At 43.0% G+C, this 25496-nt stretch overlaps 1 protein-coding gene across 1 annotated transcript; it reads right to left on the bottom strand.

Annotated features, from left to right (window-relative positions):
* Positions 1–79: 79 nt before the first annotated feature.
* Positions 80–25065, bottom strand: FAXC (failed axon connections homolog, metaxin like GST domain containing). Its single transcript, XM_021544995.4, has 6 exons — positions 24684–25065; positions 24111–24246; positions 18749–18945; positions 11247–11464; positions 5567–5683; positions 80–4030 (listed from the first exon to the last, which is right to left on the bottom strand). Exons 1-6 carry the CDS (start codon positions 24950–24952, stop codon positions 3747–3749), a joined length of 1221 nt encoding a protein of 406 aa, XP_021400670.1. The 5' UTR covers positions 24953–25065; the 3' UTR covers positions 80–3746.
* Positions 25066–25496: the final 431 nt, after the last annotated feature.

Raw genomic sequence — 25496 nt, forward strand, 5'->3', positions numbered from 1 at the left:
TTTTCTTTTTAAGGATGCTCTGCTAAGAGGGGAGAAAATAATAGTTCCGTTTTTTATTGTTTGGGACTACAGTCTCTCCTTATTTTCCCCTGGGGCTGAGGGCTTAAGAACAGAGATTTTTTTTTTCTCTTTCTTTTTTAGGGTAAGGGGGCGCTACCACAAACCCCCTAACCTTTTCTCTGTTCACTTCACTTTTGTCTTTTTCCCAGCTGAAGCAGGTCTCTTGACTCACTGGCATCTTTCTAAAATACAGTTTTTCTTGAAGGAGAAGATTTGGTTTAGGTTGTGGCTAACATGGAAAAGTCTAGCTAAAAGCTACTCTTTGTCCCCCTCCCATCTTGAATTCTTTCTTCTAACATCCCATTTTAGGGTCTAAGGTGTCCTTCTTCTCTTTCAAACTGAGGAGGGGAAAGGAAAATTTATAAAGCTTTTATTTCTCAAGGAAGGGTTAAAAGTCCAAACTCCCAGGATGGCTCGATGCCCGGACATCCAGCAACTCCCACACAACTGGGCACCTTGCAGCAGCTCCCCCCGCTCCTCTTTTTTTGCGGCTTTCTCTCTCCCTCTTGGGGGGGAAATGGAGATATCTCAGATTTTTTCTACCCTTCTATCTGCAGGGGCTAGCCTGGTTCCAGTCTTTCTACTACTCTTGGGGCTTTCGGCTTACTTTTTTCAGGCCATGGGGCTTCCCTTCCCCCACCCAGCTCGTGGCTGGGCAGGGGAGACCGGAACTAAAGAGAGTGAGTTTCCCTGGGAATTTTGCTTTTAACCCCTCTGTGTTCTCAGAGGCATGTCTACTTTCAATTGGTCAATATCTAAATTGACTTCTTCCTTCCGGAAAAAATTATCTTTCCGTGTCAAACCACGACATTCCCCAAAACAATTTACAAATACAGCTTTCAAAAGAAAATGCATGGATTAAATCCTTTTTAAAGAGGTCTGACCATCCTTTAATGGTCTTTTAATGACTGGGACTCATCTGCTGCAAGCACACTTTGCAATGCTGAACAAATGGAGAAAGCACAACCTTCAAACATGCATCAGTAAATGAATGAGAACATCTCCATCAGAATTTCCAACACGCAGATGATTTTAAATAGGAGCTTTTTGATGCAGATTTTTTTTATTCAGAATATCAATACCTACATTTTTGCATATAAAATCTCTTTTACTTGACCATGGAGTTACCCAGGCCATCACCTCTGCACTTTCAAGCCCAAGACTTATCTTCTTGTGCCCTATTTTTGTGCTTAGTTTCCTGAGAAGGGTCCCAAGTAACTGGACGATATCTTCCTCCTCAGTTTTGGTTCACTTTGCCATTGATACTTGTCCACAACATTGACTGGAACAAGGCTTCAAGGACATGCCTAGAGAATTGTGGAAACAGGCGTAAATTTACACCAAACTTGTCAGCTCTCACTGCAGTGGCTCCATGCATGAACAGACCTGGGCGTTCAGTGCAGACAAAGGTGTCTCTGCTTTCAAAGCCAAGGCTAACTCCAAGTTTCCCCAGAGCAGGTGCTTTTCTCTGCAGGAGGCACTCCAGGTTCCTAGGGAGCAAGCTATTCTTTGAGCGCTGGAGTTACTTCAAGCTCCAGACTCACTACAACTACCAACAATTAACATCCTAAAGCAGTTGTCTGCCCTGTCTGCTCCTAGAACATTTGGTACAACCAACACATTATAAAAATTTTGCTGAGGGATCCTGATTCATCTAACTGTAAGTCACTGAGAATGTCATAATTAAAACAGGCTACCAATAAAGTCTGCAGTCAAATACCCAATTTTAGATGCATATTTAAAAACACAACAGCTCAGTATGTTTGATATGCTCTATCTCTCTCTACCAAAATCAACTAATCACAGCCAAGCAACATTGAAGTAAATGCTTAACTTCAAAGCTGTAAGTAAATCCAATGGATTTATTCTCATCTCTAACCTGCATTTAGGGAGACATGAACATGAAGCATGTCAGAACCTGTGCAATCATTTTGAGATCCAGATCCACAGATATGGCAGCAAAGGCAATTTAAATTTAATTCTGCTCTCAGTATCTACTTTCCCCACACACATGGCAGTGCTGAGAGAACTGTCCCATCTCACCTTCTCCCATGCATCAGATTTAGGGACTGTGCACTGCAAGCCAGCACAGTGTCCAGCACCCCCTGAAGCACCTCCCTAGGCAGCTATAAAGCATTCAATTGCCTGGGCCAACATCTTGCAACTACACAGTGTCCCATGCCTACTAATACCTCAAACTGCTTTGCAACCTGTTGGTAAGGAACACAAAGCACCCACTGCTGGGACACACCAGACTTTTAGCAACAAATCCCAGCTCTTTAGCCTTGCCTAGAAATAGCAGGCAGCAGCCATGCACAGGGAGTAAAAAAATAATAATTCAAAATCACAGAAGGAATTCGACCAACACACATTCCAGATGAGTTAACACTGACATCTCCCTCCTGCATTAAAGTATTCTAGAGTAGTGATTTCAACCTTCTGCAAAGAACAAGAAACACTAACCAGCTCTTTTCTGCAGGATTATGTTTTTCTCCATCCATGACTGTCTCCAAAAGAACTGGGAGCAGTTCTTTCCTGCAGACCCTGTAATATATGCACCCAAAGTATAGGTAGTTATCAAATAAAATTCCCCTGAAACTTTGGCAACTTACAGAATCTTTTTAGGTTGGAAAAGACCGCTGAGATCATCAAGTCCAAGCACTATCAAGTCCACCACCAAAAAATGTCCCTGAAGTGCCACATCTTCATGGGTTTTAAATACCTCCAGGGGTGGTGACTGGGCAGCCTGTTCCAATGTTTAATAATCCTTCCAGTGAAGTTTTTCCCAATATCCAATCCAAACCTCCTCTGGCACACTTTGAGGGCCTTTCTCTTATCGTAGAGTTTGTTACCTCGGAGAAGAGACCAACCCCCACCTTGCTAAAACCTCCTGTTAGGCAGTTGTAGAGAGCAGTAAGGTCTCTGCTGAGACTCCCTTTCTCCAGCCTAAACAACCCCAGCTCCCTCAGCTGCTCCTCACAAGAGTTGTGTTCCAGATCCTTTCACCAGCTTCACTGTCCTTCTCTGGACATGCTCCAGCCCCTCAATGATTTCTTGTAGTGAAGGGTCCACAACAGAACACAGGATTCGGGGTGCAGCCTCACTCATGCTGAGACAGGGAGCCAATCACTGCCCTGGTCGTGCTAGCCACACTACTACTGACACGGGCCAGGATGCTGCATGAAACTGATGCACCTCAGCACACCACTGGCTTATACTGACATGGCAGTCAACAAACAACACCAGGACCTTTCGTTACAGCATCCATCATTTTCTTCCATGGAAGAAAACTGTGCCAGTCATATCTCTTCCATTTCTGTCCTCAACCCGTTGCTGTACAGATAAGGTAACAACACAAACCAGTTGTGACAAATGCTCCACTTCCCAGAAGTTCATTCCACTTCGATGTGGGATCTGGTTTTGAACATGAACAAAAATAGGTTGGAAGGTCCTGCTGCCCTCTAGACCTCCAGTTTGCCCACGTGTGTTTTAAATGTGTTGGTCCACCTGAACAATTACACAAAACAAAATATGGTTGAAATAGTCCAAGCAGTATGTGACAGCTGAATCAAGCACAATGGTTTGTTCCAAAGTGGTATAAACCTCTTCCTGACCTGAAGGAAAACAACAAATCAGAGTGATCCCAAGAAACATCTTATCTGCACAATGGGAGACACTTGTACATATCACTTGCATTGTTCATGATCTCTGTACTCATCCATGTCCACATCCGAGTCAAAGAGGGAATGTCCAGTGTAATCTGTGTCAGGGGTTTGGGAAATACTGTTCCCTTCCTCATCAAATGTTTCTGTCCTCGAATAAAAACTGAAGTCCTGCAACGGGGAGTAAGTCTTGCTTGCTTCACTGCTTTCCTCAGATTCATACAGAGTGTTGTCATCATCATGGTGCCATTCTGGCCAAAATTTCCTCCTTATTCTTTCACAATACATAGCAAGGTTAATCAGTTCACCTGCAACACAACACAACAGACTTCAGTAAACATATCCAGCCAATAATGCTCTAACTTACCTGATGATGCAAAAACACACTAGCTGTGTTTGGAAAAAAACTGTGTAGGGCCTTTCCAAAGAAGTTTCAAAATTCCAAGATTCCATAAATCCTCTTAGCAGCCGTTTTTAACTTTAATGTAACCACATACAACAAAAAAGGGTTACACAGGAATAAACACAAATACATGTTCACACAAATAGCAAAGTAAGTATCCCAAATTCAACCTCTACAAAAAGAAATCAAGACAAGACACTAATACTGTAAGGTTTTTGTAGTAGAACTTTTTGCTTAATTGCAAACACCTGGTTCCTAGAGACAGAATTTGATCTTAGAAATGGTACGGTATGCTTATTAAATACAGTGAATGTGGGGCTTTCACCACCAGATGGCAGCGTTGACTGCAACATAAATTCACATTAAATATAGCCACTGGCTCACTCCTACTGCTCCCAGCCTTAGTATCTTATGCCTCCTTTATGAATGCATGTATGCTTACAAAATAAACCATAAAAAACTCAAAGAAGAAAGCGAGGTGAATGTAAAACCTGTACTCATGACAGCATAAGTAGGTTGGTAGGTACAGAGAATCAACCACACTGCTTGGGTATTTCAATCTATTATCTTCTGTTTATTTTCATTAGAGATGAACTAATTCAACAAGCATAGTAATCCTTCTAGACAGCCATGAGCCCTTCAGAATTTTACCTGTGATGCCCCAGACATCAAAGGGAAGAACTGCATAGCCAATATTTATATCTCAAGTGCTCATTATCTGAGGAAAAGAGTAAGCCTGTGCATCTTCACCACAGGTTTAACAGCGCTGTCTTGCACAGAGTAGGTTTACAGGTCAGATTCACTCCTTTTATGCTATTTTACATTCTTTTCCTCCTTAGCTCTTCCCATTTTTCATGCTGTGTGGATTTACTATGAAAAGGGATGCAAAGATCCTTTAACATCTGTATCACCCCACAAAAAAGAAACAAACAAAAAAACAACTCTCTGTGGGGAGGAGGAGTATGTTGACTTCCAATTCATGCAAAAGCGAAGTGACTCCAAAGCCAAGCTGGATTTCTTCCTTGCCTGGCATCTTCAGGAACAGCAAAGGCTGTAATTTCAGTGAGACAATAGCACTTGTAGTTCTACTATCAAGGAAAGTACTCGGCTCAGCTGAATTTGCCTAATGGCTGTTCTTCTGTTTTCTCACACATTACCCAGCATTCACTCCTTAGAAGCTTTAAGGCTTTGTCATGTTCAGCAAGGAAAAGATCAAGTACAGAAATAAAAACAATAGTTGTTTTAAAGAACAACATGAACATGAAAAAGAAAACAAATTTTAAGAGAAAACAACCTTGCAAGATACAAATGCTACATCAAATGCAAGAATAGTCTGCTGAAGTACTGGCAGTCTTCAAAATGTCCTTACAAGGCACTCCAAGTTTAAATGTGGAAAATGCCACCAAGAGCTCTTAATCAGAGATCACTTAAGCTTTCTTACCTTTGATTAGTCTCTCTGGTCGAGTCCCTGGTAATGTCCACATTGCCTGTGCCAGATGTCCAAAGACAGTGGCATCAACAGTGGAAACAGTTGATCCCATAATGTACTTCTTGTCACCTGTAAATACAACAGCAAATATTTCTTGACTGGATGTCACTCTTCTCCAAATTAAAAGAAAAATCACAGTTCTGCCTTTAGCATATTTATTTTACTGAAATCACTCCAATGAAAAGGTTCACATGTTCAAAGACAGGGATTCCAAAGCTGTTTCTAGAGTTCAGCAAGTGAAATCTATTACTGCAGCTCCCCCTGTGTTCAAGCCTTCTATAACCAGGCCACTTACAGAGTCACCACTGACCAAGGAACCTCCTTTGCTCCTCAGGGCTGGCAGCACTCGCACACTTTACTCATTCTGCTACATTTAAAATCTGCTCTGCAGCTACAAGATGCCTGAAAACACTAATTTTGCCTTTGGTGCAATCCCAAAGCTGCTCAACCACAATGCAAAATCATGAACTTGCTGAAAGAAGCTGGTCACGGTTTACCTCTTATCCATGCAGATCCAGGTTCAATTTATTCAGCCCATCAGCCGGAAAAAGGAAAGTCACACCCAAATATTTTCTCTCTCCCTATTTGTTCAGGATGAAATGGATGCACCAGTCAGACCTGCAGCAACTGCTCAAAAATAACCTGCGTCTCCAGAAAGAGAACAAATGGCAGGAGTGCACAGGTGCTCTCACACACCACCACTGCAGTGCCCTCATCCCCACTAACCCCTGACAGGTACAAATCAGAGGCACGTCAGGCACAAAGTGAAACAGCAGCCCTTTGGGACTGGCCTGGCACAGTGGAAAGAGATGTCTGCTCCTCACAGTTCTGCTTACCTCTCTGATCACCCCAATATCATGATGGTCCTAAATGGCCACTACAGCACAAACAGAATGGTAACTAAGACAGGGAAGAAAATACATGTTTCAAATCCACTGTTTGCAATGAAACATTCACTGTAGATTTGTTTTCCCATCACAGGGAGAAGATCTGGAACAAAGACCAGGCACAGAACACACAGTGAAACATTAAGTATTGCAGAGGTCAGGTTAGCTGGTTGCACTGCTCCTGCCTCAGCCCAAAGTGCTATTAACTCTGTGAAATGTGGTACCTAATTGAATTCTCAAAATCCAGTTACCCCCTCTCCCCAGGACATTCTTCAGAGCTGCCTCTAATTCAGCAGATTATTCAATGTTAGGTTTATTGAGCAAGTCCTGAGGAACTGTCCAGTGTAAAATGCATCAAATTCCAGTGTACAGTACAAGGAATGCTGCCAATCCCTTGCGCAAGAGCACAGCAAAACAGTGCTCAGGAATATCCAGTAACAATAACCTTCTCTGGCCTGTCAGATGTCATTTGAACATGCAGTTAACTCTACCCAGCTCTTCCACAGTTCCATCAATTTAATGTTTGAAAATTCTGTACACGGTAAATGTTGTGTCTTTTCTGTATTTATCTTACACCAAACACTCATCAATCTCAAACACAGCTCAAAAATTGGTCCCTAAACCACAGTTATATGCCAGCACCAGAAATTTAGCACCATACAACTGGGTCTTGAGATTCAATCCATAGTGATGTGCTGGGAAGGAATTTCCACTGCCATTTCCATCTTACTACAATTAAATCAGGCTCTGAGTGAGGGCTAAATCATCCCACCCTCTGGTTCCCCAGGCACAACACCCCACACCTTTAGGTGCATGGAAACAAAGAGCAAGAGGAGAAAATAAAACTGTGGGATCATATAACTCCAAATCTGGTTTTAAGTCATGCTGCTCCACAAAATACAGCACATTTTCTTCCATCATTCCCAGTATGTTCTCAAAACTTCCAGTGCAACCTTAGTCCAGAAGACATTCTGATAAACTAGGTATCTCTGTGTCTGTTTTTAGGTAAAATTACACAGTGTCTGTCACATACAGGCTGCCATAGCACTGATCATCTCAAACACCTCTCTGCATACCCTGGCTAATCCAACAGAAATTAAATCACCTGGTCACACTGAACTCGCATCAACTTTGTACTGCCCAGGAATTTGAGAGTACACAACTCCACTGTTTACAAACACATGCACCAGAGGATTCAAAAGCAGCTACTTCAACAGTGGGTCAAGAAACCCCAGCAAGAAGCAGGTCTGTGGGAGACATGCCTGCACCCTTCCACAGAGGCAGGTGCAGCACTTGCAGGCTGCTACAGGGCATTTAACTAACTTTAGAGGCTCAGATCCAGGTTAGTCTGACTTCTGAGTTTTCAGCTCTGAGCATCCCTGCCCTCCCCCAAAACATCAAATGCTTTTCAAAATCCACTTCAGGAAGCTGCTGGCCTGCAACTCCCTGCTCAAAAATCTTCATCTACCAAAGAGCCTGAGAGGCAGAGAGCTGAGAGGGCACCAACAGATTTATGGTCACTCACTTGCCTCTTCTAAGCAATTACCAAAATGTATGTTCTTATATATTGCTAATTCATGTGCTCATTCCCCACACTTTCTTACACTAGTAACAGAAAGTAAGAAACTGCTACAATACAAGGAAATTATATTTGTGGTTCAAAGACTGCAGAAGAGAAAGGTGATACCAATGGGACAGGCTGACCCATCACAGTGGGATTAGTTCCAATTTCCATGTTTAGAAGATCTGGAGGAGTCTGTCAGGAAAATGGGTATAAGGGAGACAGAAAAATCATTCTCAGAAATAAAAATAAAGAAAATAAAAAAGCACCAAAGATGGGATTGGAAATGTCAAAATTAATGTCATAAGAACTGACAGCTGCAAAGTTATAATTCTCTGGAAACAGCTCTTGGAATCAAAAGTTATTCTTCTTCCCATGTGAATGGTCCTTGTTAAAAAAGGGGAGCATTAATCTGATATTCCTGATGGCTACAGTTTGGTATGTGCAGCTATTCTGCACCATAGGCATCATTTTTAAGCTCTTAAGGTAACAGCCAAAATCTCAACTACTTTCTGTTCTGGGAAAACACTTGGGTACATATATAGGGAGGAAAATCCCACAAAGATTGTGCAGGCAGTAAGCTGACTGACTGCCTTCTCCTTCCCCCTTTGAAACAGGGGAGCCTCTTGTCAGGCTGGAAGTCTTCATCCCATCTCCTGTCCCCATTCCAGGATGCCACCTCGAGGCCACAGTTACTAGACCCTACCATAAACAGATGGCTGGAGAAAATATGAGTATAGGGATATTAATGAAAATTAAGGTAATTACAGAAAAGTAGACAAACTCACCAATAATCAAAAGTGAAAATAAAATTATTCATGTAACTGTACACTGACTAATCTGACATCCATTTCAGAGGAGAAGATGAAAAAATGTACAATATTCAGCTGGTACATTAATATAACAGGAATACAGAAAATGCCCATCAAGGCTTTTTGATGCACATTCTCAACAACAATCTGGAAATAAGAAGAAAAACTCTGCTGGTAACATATGTATAATATAATTTAAAAATTTATATAATGAAGAAGTGCTTGAGGATTTCCAGTACATTTTCCACAGAATTTTCCACAATCTGGAAATAAGAAGAAAAACTCTGCTGGTAACATATGTGTAATATAATTAAAAATTTGATATAGTGAAGAAGTGCTTGAGGATTTCCAGTACATTTTCCACAGAATCCAGAGACTGATGATAGCATTTACCTTCACAGGAAGATGATCCAAGCCACCCAGGAAGGGAGAAAGAAGCAGGAAGAGCATTTGTCTGCAGGCTAGAATCAAACTCTCATTTGTAACAAGTCCAATTTTGACCAGATTTAAAGAGTGACTAACATCTGTCAGCAAAACATGGTGGCACCCCCACCTGCTGAAATGTCGTAATTAAAACTGGATGGCTTTTAGAAAGCCAGCAAAAAGGCACAGGTTCCAAGACAGCATGCAAGCAGTCCAATCCAGAGATCTGTCTAGATGATTAAATGATCCCTTTGAACTCGAAATCTTACAAATCTGAGTGTCAGCATACATTTGCTTGTCAGAGAAGCAAGCAAATCAAGATACTTTCACAGGTACTCAGACACACGTTTTCGTTTTCTCTTGGTAGACAGGGATGACTTTAGCACAGACATATCCACTTGCCACTCCTTTCAGCCTGACAGAGTTGTCTAGCCAGAACCAGGGGGCTCTGCTGAGCTACTAAGTCACAGACTGAACATGGTCCAGCTCCTGTCCCAACCCCACTCCTCCTTATAATGAACATGGAGCCAGGCAGTGCCAATCTCAAAACTACAATATCAGTAGTCCCACAGAGGAGAGCACTTGGAGCTGGCCACAGCTCTGCAGTAGGTAAAAGGACCAGATGTTCTCTTCTAAAGAAAGGGGACTTCTTAATCTCCAAATAACAGATCTTCTCTAAAGAGGCACTAGAATAGATAATTGCTTCTGTTAACAAATAAAATACAGAATAAAGTGCTGTCAAAAGAGGAGCTGTCAACAAATCTTCTGCATGCCCATTGTGTCCATGCCCCGTATACGCTTTTTTCCACAGGTTTGTTTCAGAAAATAAAGTTACTGAAAACTCTACATCTGGGTCCACTGCAAATAAAATACCTTTCTTTCCAAAACAGCTTGGAAGTCCAGAAGCATGTTTTTTCCTACCCATTCTCAGCAAGCACTCAGCTTCTGCCTTCTGCTGGGCTCTCCCCAGCTTGTTTCTGTCATCCACTCCGCACTTGTCTCTGTAGAGCGTGTCTCTTTAGAGCATGCCTCCCCGGAGCACAGGGCAGGGAGGCATCCTCCTGTCCTCCACTCAGCCACCTCTTTAAAGCAATTGTCACAGGGAAAATCACGCAGGTACCATCTCTCTTGGCTGCTCAAGCAAAGTGACAACCTGCACTACAGCAATTCCTCAAAAGGCAAGTCACACAGATGCGCAGTAAGTTTAGCTCTCAGTGGAGCAGAAGGCAAGAAGCACAGCGCAAAACAGTTCCAGTTCATATTTCAACCTGAGCCACACAACAGAAATGAGGTTCATGTAATTCTAGTAAGTGAAGTCAACCTTACAACTAATCGTATGGGATCCACCCAAGATAACCAAGAATCTTAAACACACCTATTTTGACAGAACAGAGCCATCTCTACTGGGAGGTTTGAATAAAGTTGCTGACACCAACCAAACACAACAAAGTTCAGCTCAAGAAAATAACATCTGCAAAGGATTTTTCAAATGGCAGCCTCACAGCAGTCTGTCAAACAGCTACAAATAAAAAATAGGAAAGGAAATACAACTAGGAAACAATAAATGAAACACACACAAGCCCCAGTCCACAAGAAAGGTATAAATAAGACTTTTCATTTGCAGAACTAAACACTGCATTTTCCTAATTTCATCTCGCTAAATGCTCTTCCAAAACAGCAGGCCACTGCTGTTTGATGCACTACATATGCATACTCCATGCTCAGAGAAGGAAGCCTCTTATGCCTCTAGATACACAATTTGGCAGCAAACAGTGGGAAAAGAAAACAGTGTCTCTGCCGGAGCAAGGAAGGTACTAAATGACAACCTCTATCTTCTGCCAAAATGAGATTATTTGCGTGTGATCAAGCTGTCAGGAAGCACTGAAGGTCAGTTCCACCCCGTGGAGAGAGGGGCTGTGAACAGAGGACCACAGCTTGCTGTACCTTACCCAGGAGGCCTGCCAGAGTCCGCATGTCCTTCTCCATCAGCGTGTACATCTCCTCCTCCGAGAAGCGCCCGATGCCATGGCCGTACATTTCCCGCTTCACGATTCCTTTGGTCAGATGGCAGAAGATCCACTTCAGCAAGTCGCTGAAGGGGCCAAAAAGTGAAACCATCTTTTGCGTCTCATGAAGATTTTCCACCCACTGGCAATAAGCTAAAGTCCTGGAAGGATGCAGAAACAAGTTATAGCAGTGTAATCCCCAGAGAGCCCAACATCTCCCAGCAGAGGCTCGCACAGAGGTCAGGCAGGTGAGCGCTCACTGCCCTGATGGAGAGGTAACTTCCATAAACAGCAGACTGAGGCGACTCAGAGTGCCAGCAGAGCAAGCAAACCCACTTTACACTACTTAGGCAGACTGCCCAGTGCTTATTCTCTCATTAAATCATGACTCACTTCAGGAGAAAACAAGATTCATGTTGAAATATAAAGTAAATGCCGCAGAATTCTGCTAAACTCTTGTAACAAAATGCATTTATTAGCTAAAGACAACTCATTGCACAGACCTGGGCAAATCAACAACAAAACAGCCCCCCGAAAAATCAGTCTTTCCCACCAACCTTTCTCCCTTCTTTCTATACTGCTGACACTTAGGCAAGCAGTAGCTTTGCTCCAACATAAATACTGAAACAGTAATTTTTCAGAAGGTTTCTCTTCAGAAACTAAGATCTTTTAAAAATAAAATATAAAAACTTAAGAAGTGGTTGTTATTGAGTTGGTTTTCTTCTGTAGAGTTTCCTCTTTTCAAAATACTGATTTTATGAGAGAGACATTTCTAAAGGATTCTGTTGCCTTCCATGCTTTATTGAATAGCAAAAAGTATCTTTTTAAGTCTTTTTTTATAATTTGTTTCATCAGCTTAAATTTTTGTTACCCACATGAGTTTTTGTTATTTATTAACATTACAGACAAATATATCTTGATTTTTTTGCTCCAGAAACCTATGAAAAAAGAAACATTCTTTTTTAATGTCCAGCATCTTCAGAAATTACAAATAAACCAAAAAGACCATATAGATGAACTTTTGTCACCAAGTTCAAGGGTTGCTGGAAAAACACCTAAAGGCATCTCCAAGTAGACAAGATAAACATAGAAAGCCTGCGGGGTCTCAGAAACACTGGGAATTGATACACAAACCAAGCCATTCCAAGGCTTCATTGCTTTAGTTTGGAATATGACTTCAGTTTTATCACTGTACATATTTCCAACTCCACAGAATTTCCTTAGTGCTGATATGATTCACCAAATTCAAGAAAGGAAAGTAAAAAAGACCAGTATCTCCTGGAGAACTCCTGTGATTTCTTTTAATAATGTACATTATATCAAACTCACATTGTCCACTGCAGTTCATTGCCTTCTGCTCTAACTGGTTTCACTGAAGTCAGTAACAGTGAGGTGCTAACAGTCTTTGCTGCAAATGTATAAACAAGAAAGCACAAAAATGTTCCTGCTCTGCTACTGATGGCTTTGACCCTCAACAGATTACTCCATAACCTCCGGCACTGTGTAATTATAAAAAAGCATCCTGCTGACATTTCACATGCTCCCACAACACTTCTAGAATGGGGTGTTCTGCACAGTCCTGGTTTTTCAAATCTGATGGATGAACTCAAGTTATTGAGCAGGTTTCAGCAATGCAAAGTTTTAATCAGAGACAGATTTAGCAGAGACACCAGCAGTACAGGAGGAATGTGAAGCCAACAAATGCAGTACAGAGCTACTGAAACTCCTAAAACATTGGCTTTGTCTGGAAGATGTGGTGTGAGACTGCCCTGTTCCAGGAACAACAGTAAAGCAGGACTTAAGACAAATGGAAAGAAGGCTAGCCTGAAAGCGTAAGGGCACTCCATAGAGTAGAATGTTGCACTACTCATGTTTCACTGGCCTTGCAAAGGACAAGGTCTCTTCAGCAGGTACAGCTCTGAATAGGAAAAACCCTTGATGTGAACACTAGGAAACAATTACAATACTATGACTTGGGTTGGAAGAGACCATAAAAATAATCTACTTCCAACCAGATGTCCACTGCAGGGACGCCTACTCCATGGGCAGGGATATTACCCATTAGATCAGGTTGCTCAGGGTCCCACCCATCCTGGCCTCAAGCAATTCCAGGGATAGGGCATCCACAATATTCTGGGCAACCTGTGCCTCACCACCCTTTGTGTAAAGAACTTCTTTCTAACACCTAATTTACATCTCTCCTCTTTTGGTTTAAAACTGTTCTCCCTGTCCTATCACTATCTACCCATGTTAAAAGTCACTCTCCCTCTGTCTTATAAGCCCTGGTTAAATACTGGAAGGCCACAACGAGGTCTCCCTGGAGCCTTCTGCTCTCGATGCTGAACAACCTCAGCTCTCCTGGCCTGTCTTCACGGGAGAAGTGCTCCAGTCCTCTGATCATCTTTGTGGCTTCCTCTGTACCTGCTCTAACAGCTGCAGATCTTTCTTATGCTGGGCACTACAGAGCTGGAAACAGGTGGGGTCTCACAAGAACAGAGCAGAAGGAGAGAATCACCTCCCTTGACTTTTCTTGATGCAGCCCAGGATGCCATCTCACACTGTGGCTCATGTCCAGTTTTTTCATCTGCCAGAGCCCCCAAGTTCCTCTCCACAGTGCTGCTCTGAATGAGTTCTTCTCCCAATCTCTAAGTTATTATTTATTATTTGAATAAGTTAAGAAGAACTTGCTATCCGAAAGCACTGCTCTGCCTTGCTGCAAAGACCCTCCTTCCCCAGGATGGACCTGACCTGCTTCATCTGGCAACTCTGCAATACAGTTTAGTTACTCTGGGCAACAGGCCTGGCCTGGAGAAGGGCAACAAGAAAAAGAAGTCAAAATAAACCAGAAGAAGAACATAGGAATTCCACTGCAGTGTTTTTTAAGTCACCCCAGTTGCACAAGATTAAACCTGGCCCTATGGACTTGCCATTGTTATTGCTCACTCCAACCACACCAGTGAGCTGGCAACGCACCAAGAGTGATCAACCATGTCCAAAATTTTTTTAATTTCATAAACAGAACGAACAAGGTTTCCCACAAAGCTAATTGGCCCATACTTTAATGCAAAAATACATTTCCTCAGAGCTCGCTTGCGTGGGAGAAAAGGTCTTTGGGCCTGGAAGAGGCAGAAATCAGACCAGGTGTTTAATGACTAGGACAGCAACAGAGCACTGCACAGGATTTAGGTAATTCTGCTTAGGCTAAACTGTCAAGCAAAAGTCTCAAGAGATCTGCTTGTCCCTTTGAATGAGCATAATTGTTACATGTCCCATATCTCAAATTTACATGGGCAATGAAGGCAGATAAATAGATAATTACAGAATTTACTTCCAAAATGCTACAGTTCTGAGTAGACAAAACAAGAAAAAATTAGGTTCTGATTCAGGGAGAGTTAAAAACACTTTTAAAATTGGCTTCACAAGCACTTTGTTAAAATAATTCTATTTAAGGGATCATTAATTTGTGTTATCTGACAAAAAATATGCTTCTCACCATTTAATTCCACTCATCACTCCTATATTCAGACTACATTAGTGGAGTATTATCAATATTACAAAAGGTTAGGAAATGCCATAAATTGGGTAGTCTACATACTCTTCTTCAGTACAGCATAACTACACACTTTACACTGGAGTAAGTATTTATGGGATGACATAATTATTTTAAATACTGGCTTGAACGGAGCATTTTGGGAAACATTACCATTCTCATTTGTGCCAGCACATGTGTACAAATCTTAGAGTATAAATAAAACAATAATGCATTAAAGAGCAATGCTGTGGGGGTGAAGTAAATGCAAAGTCTAAATGTAACAGCAGCTTTGGCCTCAATACATAAATCAGGCAAGAAGATGAAGAAAGTGACTCATCAACAGCAGCTTGCCTGATTATCCCAGAACTGTCTGAACTTCAAGGCAAGGGGAAGGCATTCATAAGGATGTGAACAAGGGGTTATTTTTCCTATCTGAACCTGTGCAGACCAGAATTTCTTGATATACAAAGGATTATAACAAACTCATTCTACAATCAGCTGTAGAAACCCCACCTTCTGTGCAACTTCTCAGAGCAACTGGCTTTTAAACCACCATTGAGGCATTCAAGCCTCATCACTGTTAGCAGTAGGAAAGATGCTACTCTTAAAATTGGCTTGATAATTTAATAAATAATGAATAAATTTAATAATAATAATAATAATAATAATAATAATAATAATAATAATAATAATAATTAATGTATTAAAACATTATTTATATTTACATTATAAAAATATTTTATGTTCAGACCTGGCCAGTATGAAAACTGACCAAAGTCAGATTCATCTGTATTCTCATATTATGCTCTTCCTGTGCTTCAAGCATTCATCACATATGATGTTTGCTCTTGAAAGACAAAGCAAGAAACAAGTCAAATATATTTGCAAGTGCATATATACATACACACACATATATAAATCACACACATATACACACATTTATAAATCACTACAACACAGCTCAGCCAGTCTAATGGGTTAGTCTGCTTAAGCCGAATATTCAAGGCTTTATGTTCTCACTAAGCACATTAGTGTCACCAACCTAAGATGTGTCTCCTGAGATGGAAGTGACAGAAAGCATCTCACAACAACTGCTATCCCTACAGGCACCCAGGATGTGCCTGGCCCAAATCCCAGCAGTATTGTTGAGCCCAGCATGCCAGCTCCAGAAGGGAGTGAAAATCAGACCTCTCTTAATCAGAGGTCTGATTCCACAAATGTGCTGCAGTTACACCAAAAACTCAATGCATTCCCCAAAGGTGGCTGTGGGTGTCCCACTGGTTTCAGGGGGTCAACAGGTCACTGCAGGCAGTGGAGGTAACTCAAAGCAAGCCTACAGCAGATGACATAGGTATGACATAGATGACATTGGATCCAGGCCCTGGGGTGAGAGTCACAAAATTATTTCATTTCCATCTCTTCACTGCTGGCTCGCCTTAACACCCATTGAGCTCAGAGGACTTTTTTTTCTTTTGCCAACTAAACACAGCAAAAGGTTAATGGCTTACTGCCTTCTCCAGGGACTGTAGCTCCAGCACCAGCTCCAAATCAGTCTTGTGCATCTCAGAGATATGGTGTAACCCCAGCATGGAAACAGGCATGCCCACTTGCTGTCTTCCTGCCTGAGCCCTGCCAGGTGCCACAGCCCAGGGCACAGAGAAGGTGTCCAGAGGCTGAGGTTTTCAACAGCCCCACACTGCTCCCAACTTCAGCCACAGCAGTCGCTTCCACACTTAAGAGGCACTGACTGCTGAAAATGAGCCACTGCCTAGGTAAAATTAAACATTTCTGGAGGAAATGCTGAGCATCCACCAGGATTAGCTCCACCCAGAGACAGCATACCACAGGATGTACTTTTCTTTGTCCGATAAATTACTACAGTATTACTTATTTATGATGAAGCTACTTTGCATCCTGCTGGCAACGAAACAGTAGGAATCACATTATGTATCACTGCTTTGGAGGCTTGGTTTTATGTACTTTCTTCTGCAGAAAGCAAATCACTTTTTCAAATTCCTCACCATGGGATATGAGGACACCAAGAAAAAACCCTAAGCTTCAAGTGGGAAAGTTCACGGACAGATGTGAAGGAATTCCACAACCAGAGATGCAATGCTGTCAAGGAGAAATATGGTCCTACACAGTGAAAAAGCCCGATTTTGGTCTAAGTACAGGACGGTCAAAGTTGTTCTCCAGGAATTACAGCAGTACAACTGCAATACCTCATGGCCCAGGCTTTGCCTACTACAAGGAATCTGCAAGGTACAACCTCATCAACATATCAAGCCTCTGGTACAGCCACAGGGACATACAGTAAGACTTACAGTTGGACTTTTTACTGCTCTGAAGCAAAAATACATGCCTTGGAGGAACTCAGCTCTGTGACTACACCGGAAAAGCAACAGGGATACACTGCCATGTGTGCACAACTCTGTTCTTGATGTAACTTTGTCCACCTGTTAAAACAGGTGCCCCCTCCCAGGACCAGTGGCTGAATTTGCAACACCTGTATTCCACATTTGCCTATGTCATGTCCAGCAGTGCCCAGCCAGCTCCATGGGAGCCTAGATGGATGGACAGCAGCTACACAGAGGAAAGCACTTTGTAACTGGGATACAACAGCATTGTATAAGCCTGCCATCAGCAATGATACATTTAAATCCAAAGCTAAGTGCAGTTAAATCTATGAACCAGAAAAACAACTGACACTAAGGCAAGAAGATGAAGCATTAAGGGACTAAAAGGCTTCGTCTTCACTTTGGCAGCTGTAATAACTGAGGGTGGAAAAATGAACCCAAAAAAAAGTTAACTTACAGGCTGCCTGTATCATGTTCGGGAGGCTATGACACTGCAGATGGGTATAATTGGTGAAGGCCACACTTCTTGGAAGGCAAAGATTTAATTTCTAAACCAAATCACTTCAATATGCTAATTATGCTAAAATTGTTCTCTCAGGAGACACTAAAAATTATTTTAAGAACTACATGTATACATATTACTGCTGATCTTCAATCAAAAGGTGAAAGAAAAAGCAGGTAAATGCATTCAATTTAAAAATCACACACTGTTTTGAAGAAAAAAACGCACAACATAAATGCAAAACTTAGTGCAGCAAGGACTTAAATGCATACTAGAAAGTAAACTACTGGGAGAAAGCCTTGTGCTTGCTAAGGCAGCAAATGCAGTGTCCAAGGTGCATGTCCACCTGATGTCTCTATGCCCAAACTGGAAAGGGCACTTAAGAAGGACAGAAACGAAAAGCACAGAGGAAACCACAGGTATTATTTTCAAAGGTGTCAGTAAAATGCATAAAGTCCCAGAAAGGTTCTATTTCTATTTTCCATTCATATATATACTTCAGCTTCTCAGGATACTGTGACTAATACTGGACATTAACAATGGGCAGAACTGTTAACAATCCATATCAACAGGAGAATCATGTGTTACAGGAAAGGCAATGATCCATACTGCAATCATTCACACACAATTAAAATCAGTAGAAGTATGAAAACCACATTCTGGATTAACCACAAACACTGGATTCATTCCTCTATGCCCCACAAACCACAAATACATTCAGCCACCTTGATCTCCTGGTCTTCATTAACAAGGCTGCTCCTATACAGAAGTCACATTGAACAGAGGAGCACCCCACTGCTGCTTCCTTCTAAAAATCTGCAAATGGCCTGACTTCACCTTGCTTACACACCACAGCTTTTCAAGAGAATTATCCCTGGCTCATACTAACACACACATAAAGGAGCAGCAGTTTCCTAGGATGAAAAGAGTTGTGAAGTTAATAATCGGGTACCCAAGGTTTCTGCAAGAGAAAAGAAGCGTTCATGTCGAAGCCCAAGCTCAGGGACACATCTGACAGCACAGGAACACAGCCAGCTTTGCCAAGCAAGCTTACCAGTACAGGTGCTCCTCCACCATTTTGGTCACAGCTCTGGAAACAGCTCTTTCATGAGGACCAAGGTGTTTATTTAAATTCACTCCAAGTTTCTCTTCCAAAAAGTCAATAATAAACTCGGTGCCAGATACTTTCTTGTGATTGTACTCAATCCAAGGCATTTTCCCTTGAGGAGAAAGTTTTCCATCGAAATAGTTCTAATGAAAAAAAAAATCAAGTAAACAAACAAATATACAGACAAAAAAGCTCTTCACATCCTGTTTGAATGAGAATAAATATATTTTAAATAATTTTCTGTGTTTTTAAAGAAACAAATCCACAAATCCTTTTAAAAAATAATATTCTAGAGTTGCAATAGCTATTCAATCAGAGCAGCAGCTTTACCCTCCATGGCAATTCGGATAAAATTATTTCCAGGCCCTGCAAGTTGTTCCATATTTTTATGCTGAATGTCATGTGATATAATATTATATAAGTTATATTATTTATTATTTTAATACCCGGGTTATTTAAGGGTTGGAGATGTTCAGATCTCCCAGAAGATTGTGCCCATTATTCTAATGTTTTAAATCACAGGGCTCACAACTAAATTCAGTTCCTGCGTACATATGCACTTTGCATGTTAAAAGTAACTTTTAAAAAATAAATTCACTACTCAACTCAGATGGCTGCATTACCTCCAAGGACAAAACACACACAATCACAAATGTGTATGAAAGGCATTATCATTCCCTCCTGAGCAGAAGGGAAATCTGCATTCTGCAACTTCAAAACTTAGAAACCTCAGACATTTACACACATACTGATTACAACTGGGTCTCCCAAGAGCCCAGCACAGCAGAGCACAGCACTACTGCACTGCTGAATGCTGCTATACCTGCTCAGCACAGCACTCACACTCTGAACATCTCCAAAGCAGCAATGTGTTTTTCCCATGACAAGGTGGAACACAGAGATTAGAGAATTTCCGTATCATGTAACAAACATGAGACAAAGTGCTGGCTGCCAAAACATGATCAGGCATTTGTCTTCTATTCTCTTACTCCTGAAGGCAGATACACTTTCCTTTCTTGTGACTCCCATCCTCGCATCCTGTTATTTAGTGAATGAAAGCTCCTAGCACAGAAAGCTGAACACTAAAGGCTCTGCACTCAATCTCTGGCAGTCACCCCGAGAATTTCAGGACCTAGCTCCTAATTGCTGAAGGTTTAGGGTTTGCAGCTCTGGATTGATCTGTTTGGGTGTCAAGTATTTATCCTTCCTGAATCCACTTAAGATGGATTAAGGTGCTCTGGCAGCAAGGAACATACACCAGAACACGCCTCCTGCTCAGTCTGAGAGTGCCACTCCAAATGTAGATGTGCAATGCACTGGGATCACGCAGACATTCCCAAAGGCTCTTCCCTTCCGGATGAAAACAAATGGGTATCACTTCTGGGAAACAATGCGTTCTGGCTACAGCCTCTTCCAGGGCTTGTGCCCAAACAAACAGCATGGTAGGGACACTGGATGATATGATGTCTCACCCAGCTCAAGGGTTTGCAAGGGCACCTGAATCCCTCCCACGCGCACATGTGGGTGACACGGGAGCCAATCCCATGGCACAAGCTCTAAAACTGCTGAATGTTTGAAACTGAGAGCAATGCCCTGTCCTTCTACCTTCCAAGACCTTTCCTTCATCAAAAATGGTCTTTCAGCACTGAAACTGACTGATACATTTCCATAATTTTTCACTATGACTTTACTACAGAACTACACAGCATGTTTCCTGGAACTACACAGCATGTTTAGAAGATCCTGAGCATTGCTGGCTTTATTTTCATTAAGCCCTACCATTAAGACCTTTCTCTTCTTGTGCACAACCACTGCTGGTTTGCAGAAGCTACTGGACTTGAAGATATGCTCAGTACATCTTGCAATTACTGCAGTCCATACCATTTGCAACCCAGAAAAAAGCAAATTATTATTCAGCTGCACATTTCTTCAAGCACATATATCTAATACATATAAATACATTGCCCAAAAAGATTTTTGTGTTTCATTACATACTGTTTATCAAACAAAATAGGAAATATCTTTCGGTGACCTGAGAAAACCTTAGTCTCTTGAGAAATCTGTTATACTCTTTTTGTATCCACTGTTCTCAAACAGACATTTTTAGACTTGAAACCTCTGTATTCCTATGGCTGATACTAATTGCTATCAAATATTTATCAATTTTCCACTTGAAAATTGTTCTAGATGCTAAGCAAGAAAAGCTACAGTATTATTAAAAACCAAAAAAACAACCAAAAGAATATCTCTTTTCATTCACAGTACATTAAGTGCCTGCAGAGCAACAATAACAATAGCTCTACAGAACCTCATTCATAAGAAATCTACAAAAAGAATTGCACAAGGTATTTCTAGGGTAATTTTACTGCACTATGCAGAAGAAATTAGGTTTCACATTTTCCATTACTCCTGTTTATGATTTTACGTTCACTCATGTCTTTTCCTAAGGAAGATGCCATTTCCACAGACCTGGCATGAAAACAGCACATTCCTGCTGTGCTAATTATTTATCAGGTTACATAACGGGTAAGCTCTTCATATTCTTGAGAAAATCAAGGAATACCCAAAAGATCATGATGAGCACACAGACGGGGCTCTTTCAAAGCAAGCTTTACCAAGAAAACACAGCTAGGGATTATGATAGCCCAGTTGGGGTGGGACTGCCCAAATCACTTTTCTTGGAAACTCACACATAAAGAGGCACATTCAAGAAAACGTAAGCACGTGACAATAGCACATGTTATAGGAGAAATTCAGGTGAGAGTAAGGTAGGAATATGTCACTCTACTCCAGCCCTCATGTGCCATTAAAGCACGCTGCACAACAAAAAGCCCAATATTCAACAGTCTGATGCACCACAATAAACACAATGAATCAAATGTGTAAAAGCAGTCTGAGCATCCCACTGTCTTCTCTTCACTCCATTTCAGAGCCCTCCCTTCAAAGCAGTCCCTCCCCAACAAGGTGATGATCACAGCAGGTCTCCTGGGATGAGCACCAGAGGCCACCTGCAGCACTTCTCCATCACGGGCCCTGACAGTGTGCAGGAAGCAAGGTGTTTCCTTCTGGATCCTGCTAAAGCCCCCTACACAGCCACTCTGCTGCCTGCCAAGTGACCATCAGGTGCCTCTGTCACCTACAGCATCCTAAGAGTAGCACAGTCATGAAGGAACAAGATAAAAGTCTACAGGAAGAGTATAAGAGACTCCAGCCAAGAACAGTGCCCCCTTCAGCTCCCCTCCCACTCAATCCCACAGCAGCATCCATACTTTCCTCCACCTGCCAGAGCCCAATGCAGCACCACATTCCTAACAAAAGGACAGAAACAACATCTGCTTCTTCCAGAAAAAAAGAGCTGTGTCCTCAGCTCATAAGCTCAGCTCCACCCAACTAACTTCTAAAACCCTTCAGAGGGTCAGTAACCCCACAAGCACCTTAAGCCCGTGTAAGCCAGCACAGGTAAAAGCACAATCCTGGTGTTTCCAGCATCCGCAGGATCCATTCCTGCTCCTACAAAATGGCACACACAGCATGTGTGGAACAAAGCTGAGTTAAAACCAAACAGACTAAAATGTCATGGCTCTAGCTAGGCCAGCTCTGGTCAGCCTGAGCTGCCAAAAAAAAGCATTTGCAGGAAGGGACAAGAGGAAGCGGCTGAAAGATAGGAATGTTGTTTCTGATGGTCTTATCAGTTTTGTGTACTCACAGCTAGTGAGAGACATGCAACACCAAAAAGTAATGCTGACCTTCAGTACAAAAACCCTCTGAAAATTCCTCTCTCCAAAAAGCTGTGTGATTTCTGACCAGCATGAGCTCTCCATCCTGGAACCACGCAAATGCTGTGTTATCTTTCAGAAGTGACCATGTCCTGTCAAAAACATCTTTTATAATGCAGCTTTCATTAGCTACTCTCCAGCAGAGCAAACCCAACCATCACAAACCTTTGAACTGAATCAGCTGCCATTAGAAAGAAAACAGATCACACCAAGAGAGTCATCCCCTCAAACGTGCAATTTCTACACAAATTATTTTGAGGAAAACAATGTGCACGGTCTTCCTGCTCCAAGGACATGTTCAAGCTACAGAATCTTTCAAGTTCTGTAAACCTAAAGGAGCAAAATACATCCCTCAGGATGGAAGTCTTCCTCTTCAGTACTCCCAAGTATCTGATTCAAGTACCACTGAATTGTAAGAAAACATTAAACTCCGGCTTATAAAGAATTAAGCAAAATGTACTGATTAGATCTTCTTTCTCTTCCAATGTAAAGGAGTTTAGCCACATAAGAAGCTAAATAGCAATGAAAAATGCATTTTTAAAAAGTTGCAATGGGATTGGATTTCCACTGTACAACATTTGACTTATACAAAACATTCTTTCTAACACCTTGCTATGGAGTAAAATGCCAAACTTATATTACTGAGGAAAAAACAGAGGGAGAAGAAAAAAGAAGAAAAAAAAAAAAAAAACAGACATTTCTTCTACCTAAAATCTTACTTATACACATCATTATTTTATCATCTTAAAAGCATTCAGTGCTTAACACACACAGAAAAAGACCCAAAGTCTCCATGTGCTGCACAGCTTGGCAACACCACAACAAGATGTGCGCCACACCTGCAGTATCCCAAATCAACCTTGATGCTAACAGGCAAGATCGTGAGATTCAAGTGTCTACTCTCACAGCTTTTGTTCAGTGGAGTAGCTCAGGCTTCATTCCCTGCAGGAAGATGGCATGGGATGCACCCAACCAGAGCTAAGGAGCAGTATTCATGACCTCTGAAAGCAATCCTACCCCTCCTACCCCACTTCACTGGGGAGGAAGCATTAGCTATGGGAGGCAAAGCAAAAGGTAAGCACTTCTTTCCAGACAGCTTTAGAGATAAGGCCTCCAGAAGAGTAAGAACATGCAGCTGTCTAATAGTGATGTCTTTGGCATGGTGAAATTCAAGGATCAAACAGTCTTGTGCTTTAGTTTTGGGGTGCTATTTAGTATTACATAAATTCCAGACTATTCTCCCACTTCAACATTTTATTGTTAATCATTTAATGTTAAACATTTTAACATTGATTTAGCTTTGCCAGTTAAGTCCACAGCTGTTCCAGATAATCTTATTCAAGTCGTATCTTTAAAGGTTATACACTAAATTTAATTGGAGCCATAAAAACATTGGCATACCCACCTAGCTGCAGGTGTATGTTTACATCTCCCTCGGTGAGACAGACTGGGGGAATGAGAGGCAGGATGCCTATGTGCTATTTCACACAATTACAGAGAGCTGCAAGGCAAAGGCAAACTGCACAATGTACCTGGTAGGGTAAATCAGCCATCCTCAAGTACGTTTCCATTTTCAGGCAGAACGGGGATAAACTCGGAACGCCATTCCTAGGCCTTGAAAACTGATGCAGTATGATAGCATCCTTCGAATCGAGCTCTTCCTCTTTCCTGTCAAAAAACACAGAATTAAAAAAAAAAAAAGAAAAGAAAAAAAAAAAAAAAACAACAAATAAACAACAAAACCAAACCAGACAGGTGCGTGATACATCAGTACATTGAACAGACAAAGGAGAAACCCCGGCATTGACAACACACCCGCCAGCCCTTAAGGGCTGCTGCAGGCTCCGGCCGGCGGGTCGGAGGCAGCGGCAGGGCCCGGCCCGGGCCACCTGTGGGGGCGAGCGCCCGGCTCGCCGCGGAGCCGCCTCCTGCGCTGCTGCAAAGGGCGGAACGGGGAAACCCGGGCGCAGGGGAAGAAGAAAGGTAAACGGCAAAAGCACGGTGAAGGACGGACCCCCAGCCGGCGGACCTCGCCAACCTGACCCCGCAGGTGCAGGCGGCTGCGAGCGGCCGGGGCTCGCAGCGCCGCAGCCCCGCGGCCTCACCGTATGGCCAGCAGCTCGTGCAGCAGGTACGCGGCGGCGGCCAGCAGGGCTCCGCCCGTCAGGTACAGCGTCTTCTTCCACCAGGAGTCGGAGCCCAGCGCCGCCATGGTGCCGCCGCCGCCCGACAGCGGGAAGGCGACGATCTCGCCCCCATAGAAGGCGGGCGGCGGCTCCTCGGGCCCCGCGCCCCAGCCCAGCGACAGGCTGCGGTTGCGGCTCAGGTCCGCCACGCAGGAGCGCGGCGCCGCCAGGCCCACCCCCCACAGCATCCTGCGCCCGGCACCCGCATCCCCCGCCGCGGAGCCCCTGCCCTGCCCGGTGCCGCCGGGCCCAGCCCGGCCCCGCGGCGGGGAAGGGCCGCGCCGCGCTGGGCGGCTCTGGCGGCTCCCGCGGCCGGCGCTGCGCGGCTGCGCCACCGGGCTGGAAGGGAGGGGATGGGCAGGAGGAGGAGGGCATGGGTGGGACCGCGCCGGGTGTGTCCTGCCCTGCCCTTGCGGAGTCCCCCGGGCCCGCCAGCCGCTGTTGGGAATTGAGGGCGGGCAGCCTTGGTTCCACGCTCGGGGGGTTGCGTGTGAGCCTGCCCCGTTAGAATGCCCGCGGTCCGAGCATCGCCGCGCTGCTCCTGGAGGAACAGAAGCCTCGCATTCACCCGGTATTTGGGACAAAAAAAGCCACTCCACCTCCCCACCGCAACGCATCCGCCCCGGGTGCCTGGCCGCAGCTGAGCATCGGCACACTGTGTCCGCAAACACCGTTGCGATTCTTTTCTTATTACTCTGGTGCTCGGTGAGGTGACTGAGGAAAAGCTCAGTC

This window comes from Lonchura striata, chromosome 3 (genome assembly GCF_050655825.1).
Source record: "Lonchura striata isolate lonStrDom1 chromosome 3, ASM5065582v1, whole genome shotgun sequence".
Lineage (NCBI taxonomy): Eukaryota > Metazoa > Chordata > Aves > Passeriformes > Estrildidae > Lonchura > Lonchura striata.

Coding starts and splice junctions, on each gene's coding strand:
- FAXC (XM_021544995.4), bottom strand. CDS start 24,952: ATGCTGTGGGGGGTGGGCCTGGCGGCGCCGCGCTCCTGCGTGGCGGAC. Junction 11,465..18,748: donor GTGGAGGAGCACCTGTACTG/GTAAGCTTGCTT, acceptor GCATCCTTCCAG/GACTTTAGCTTATTGCCAGT. Junction 5,684..11,246: donor GACTCTGGCAGGCCTCCTGG/GTAAGGTACAGC, acceptor TTGTATTTACAG/GTGACAAGAAGTACATTATG.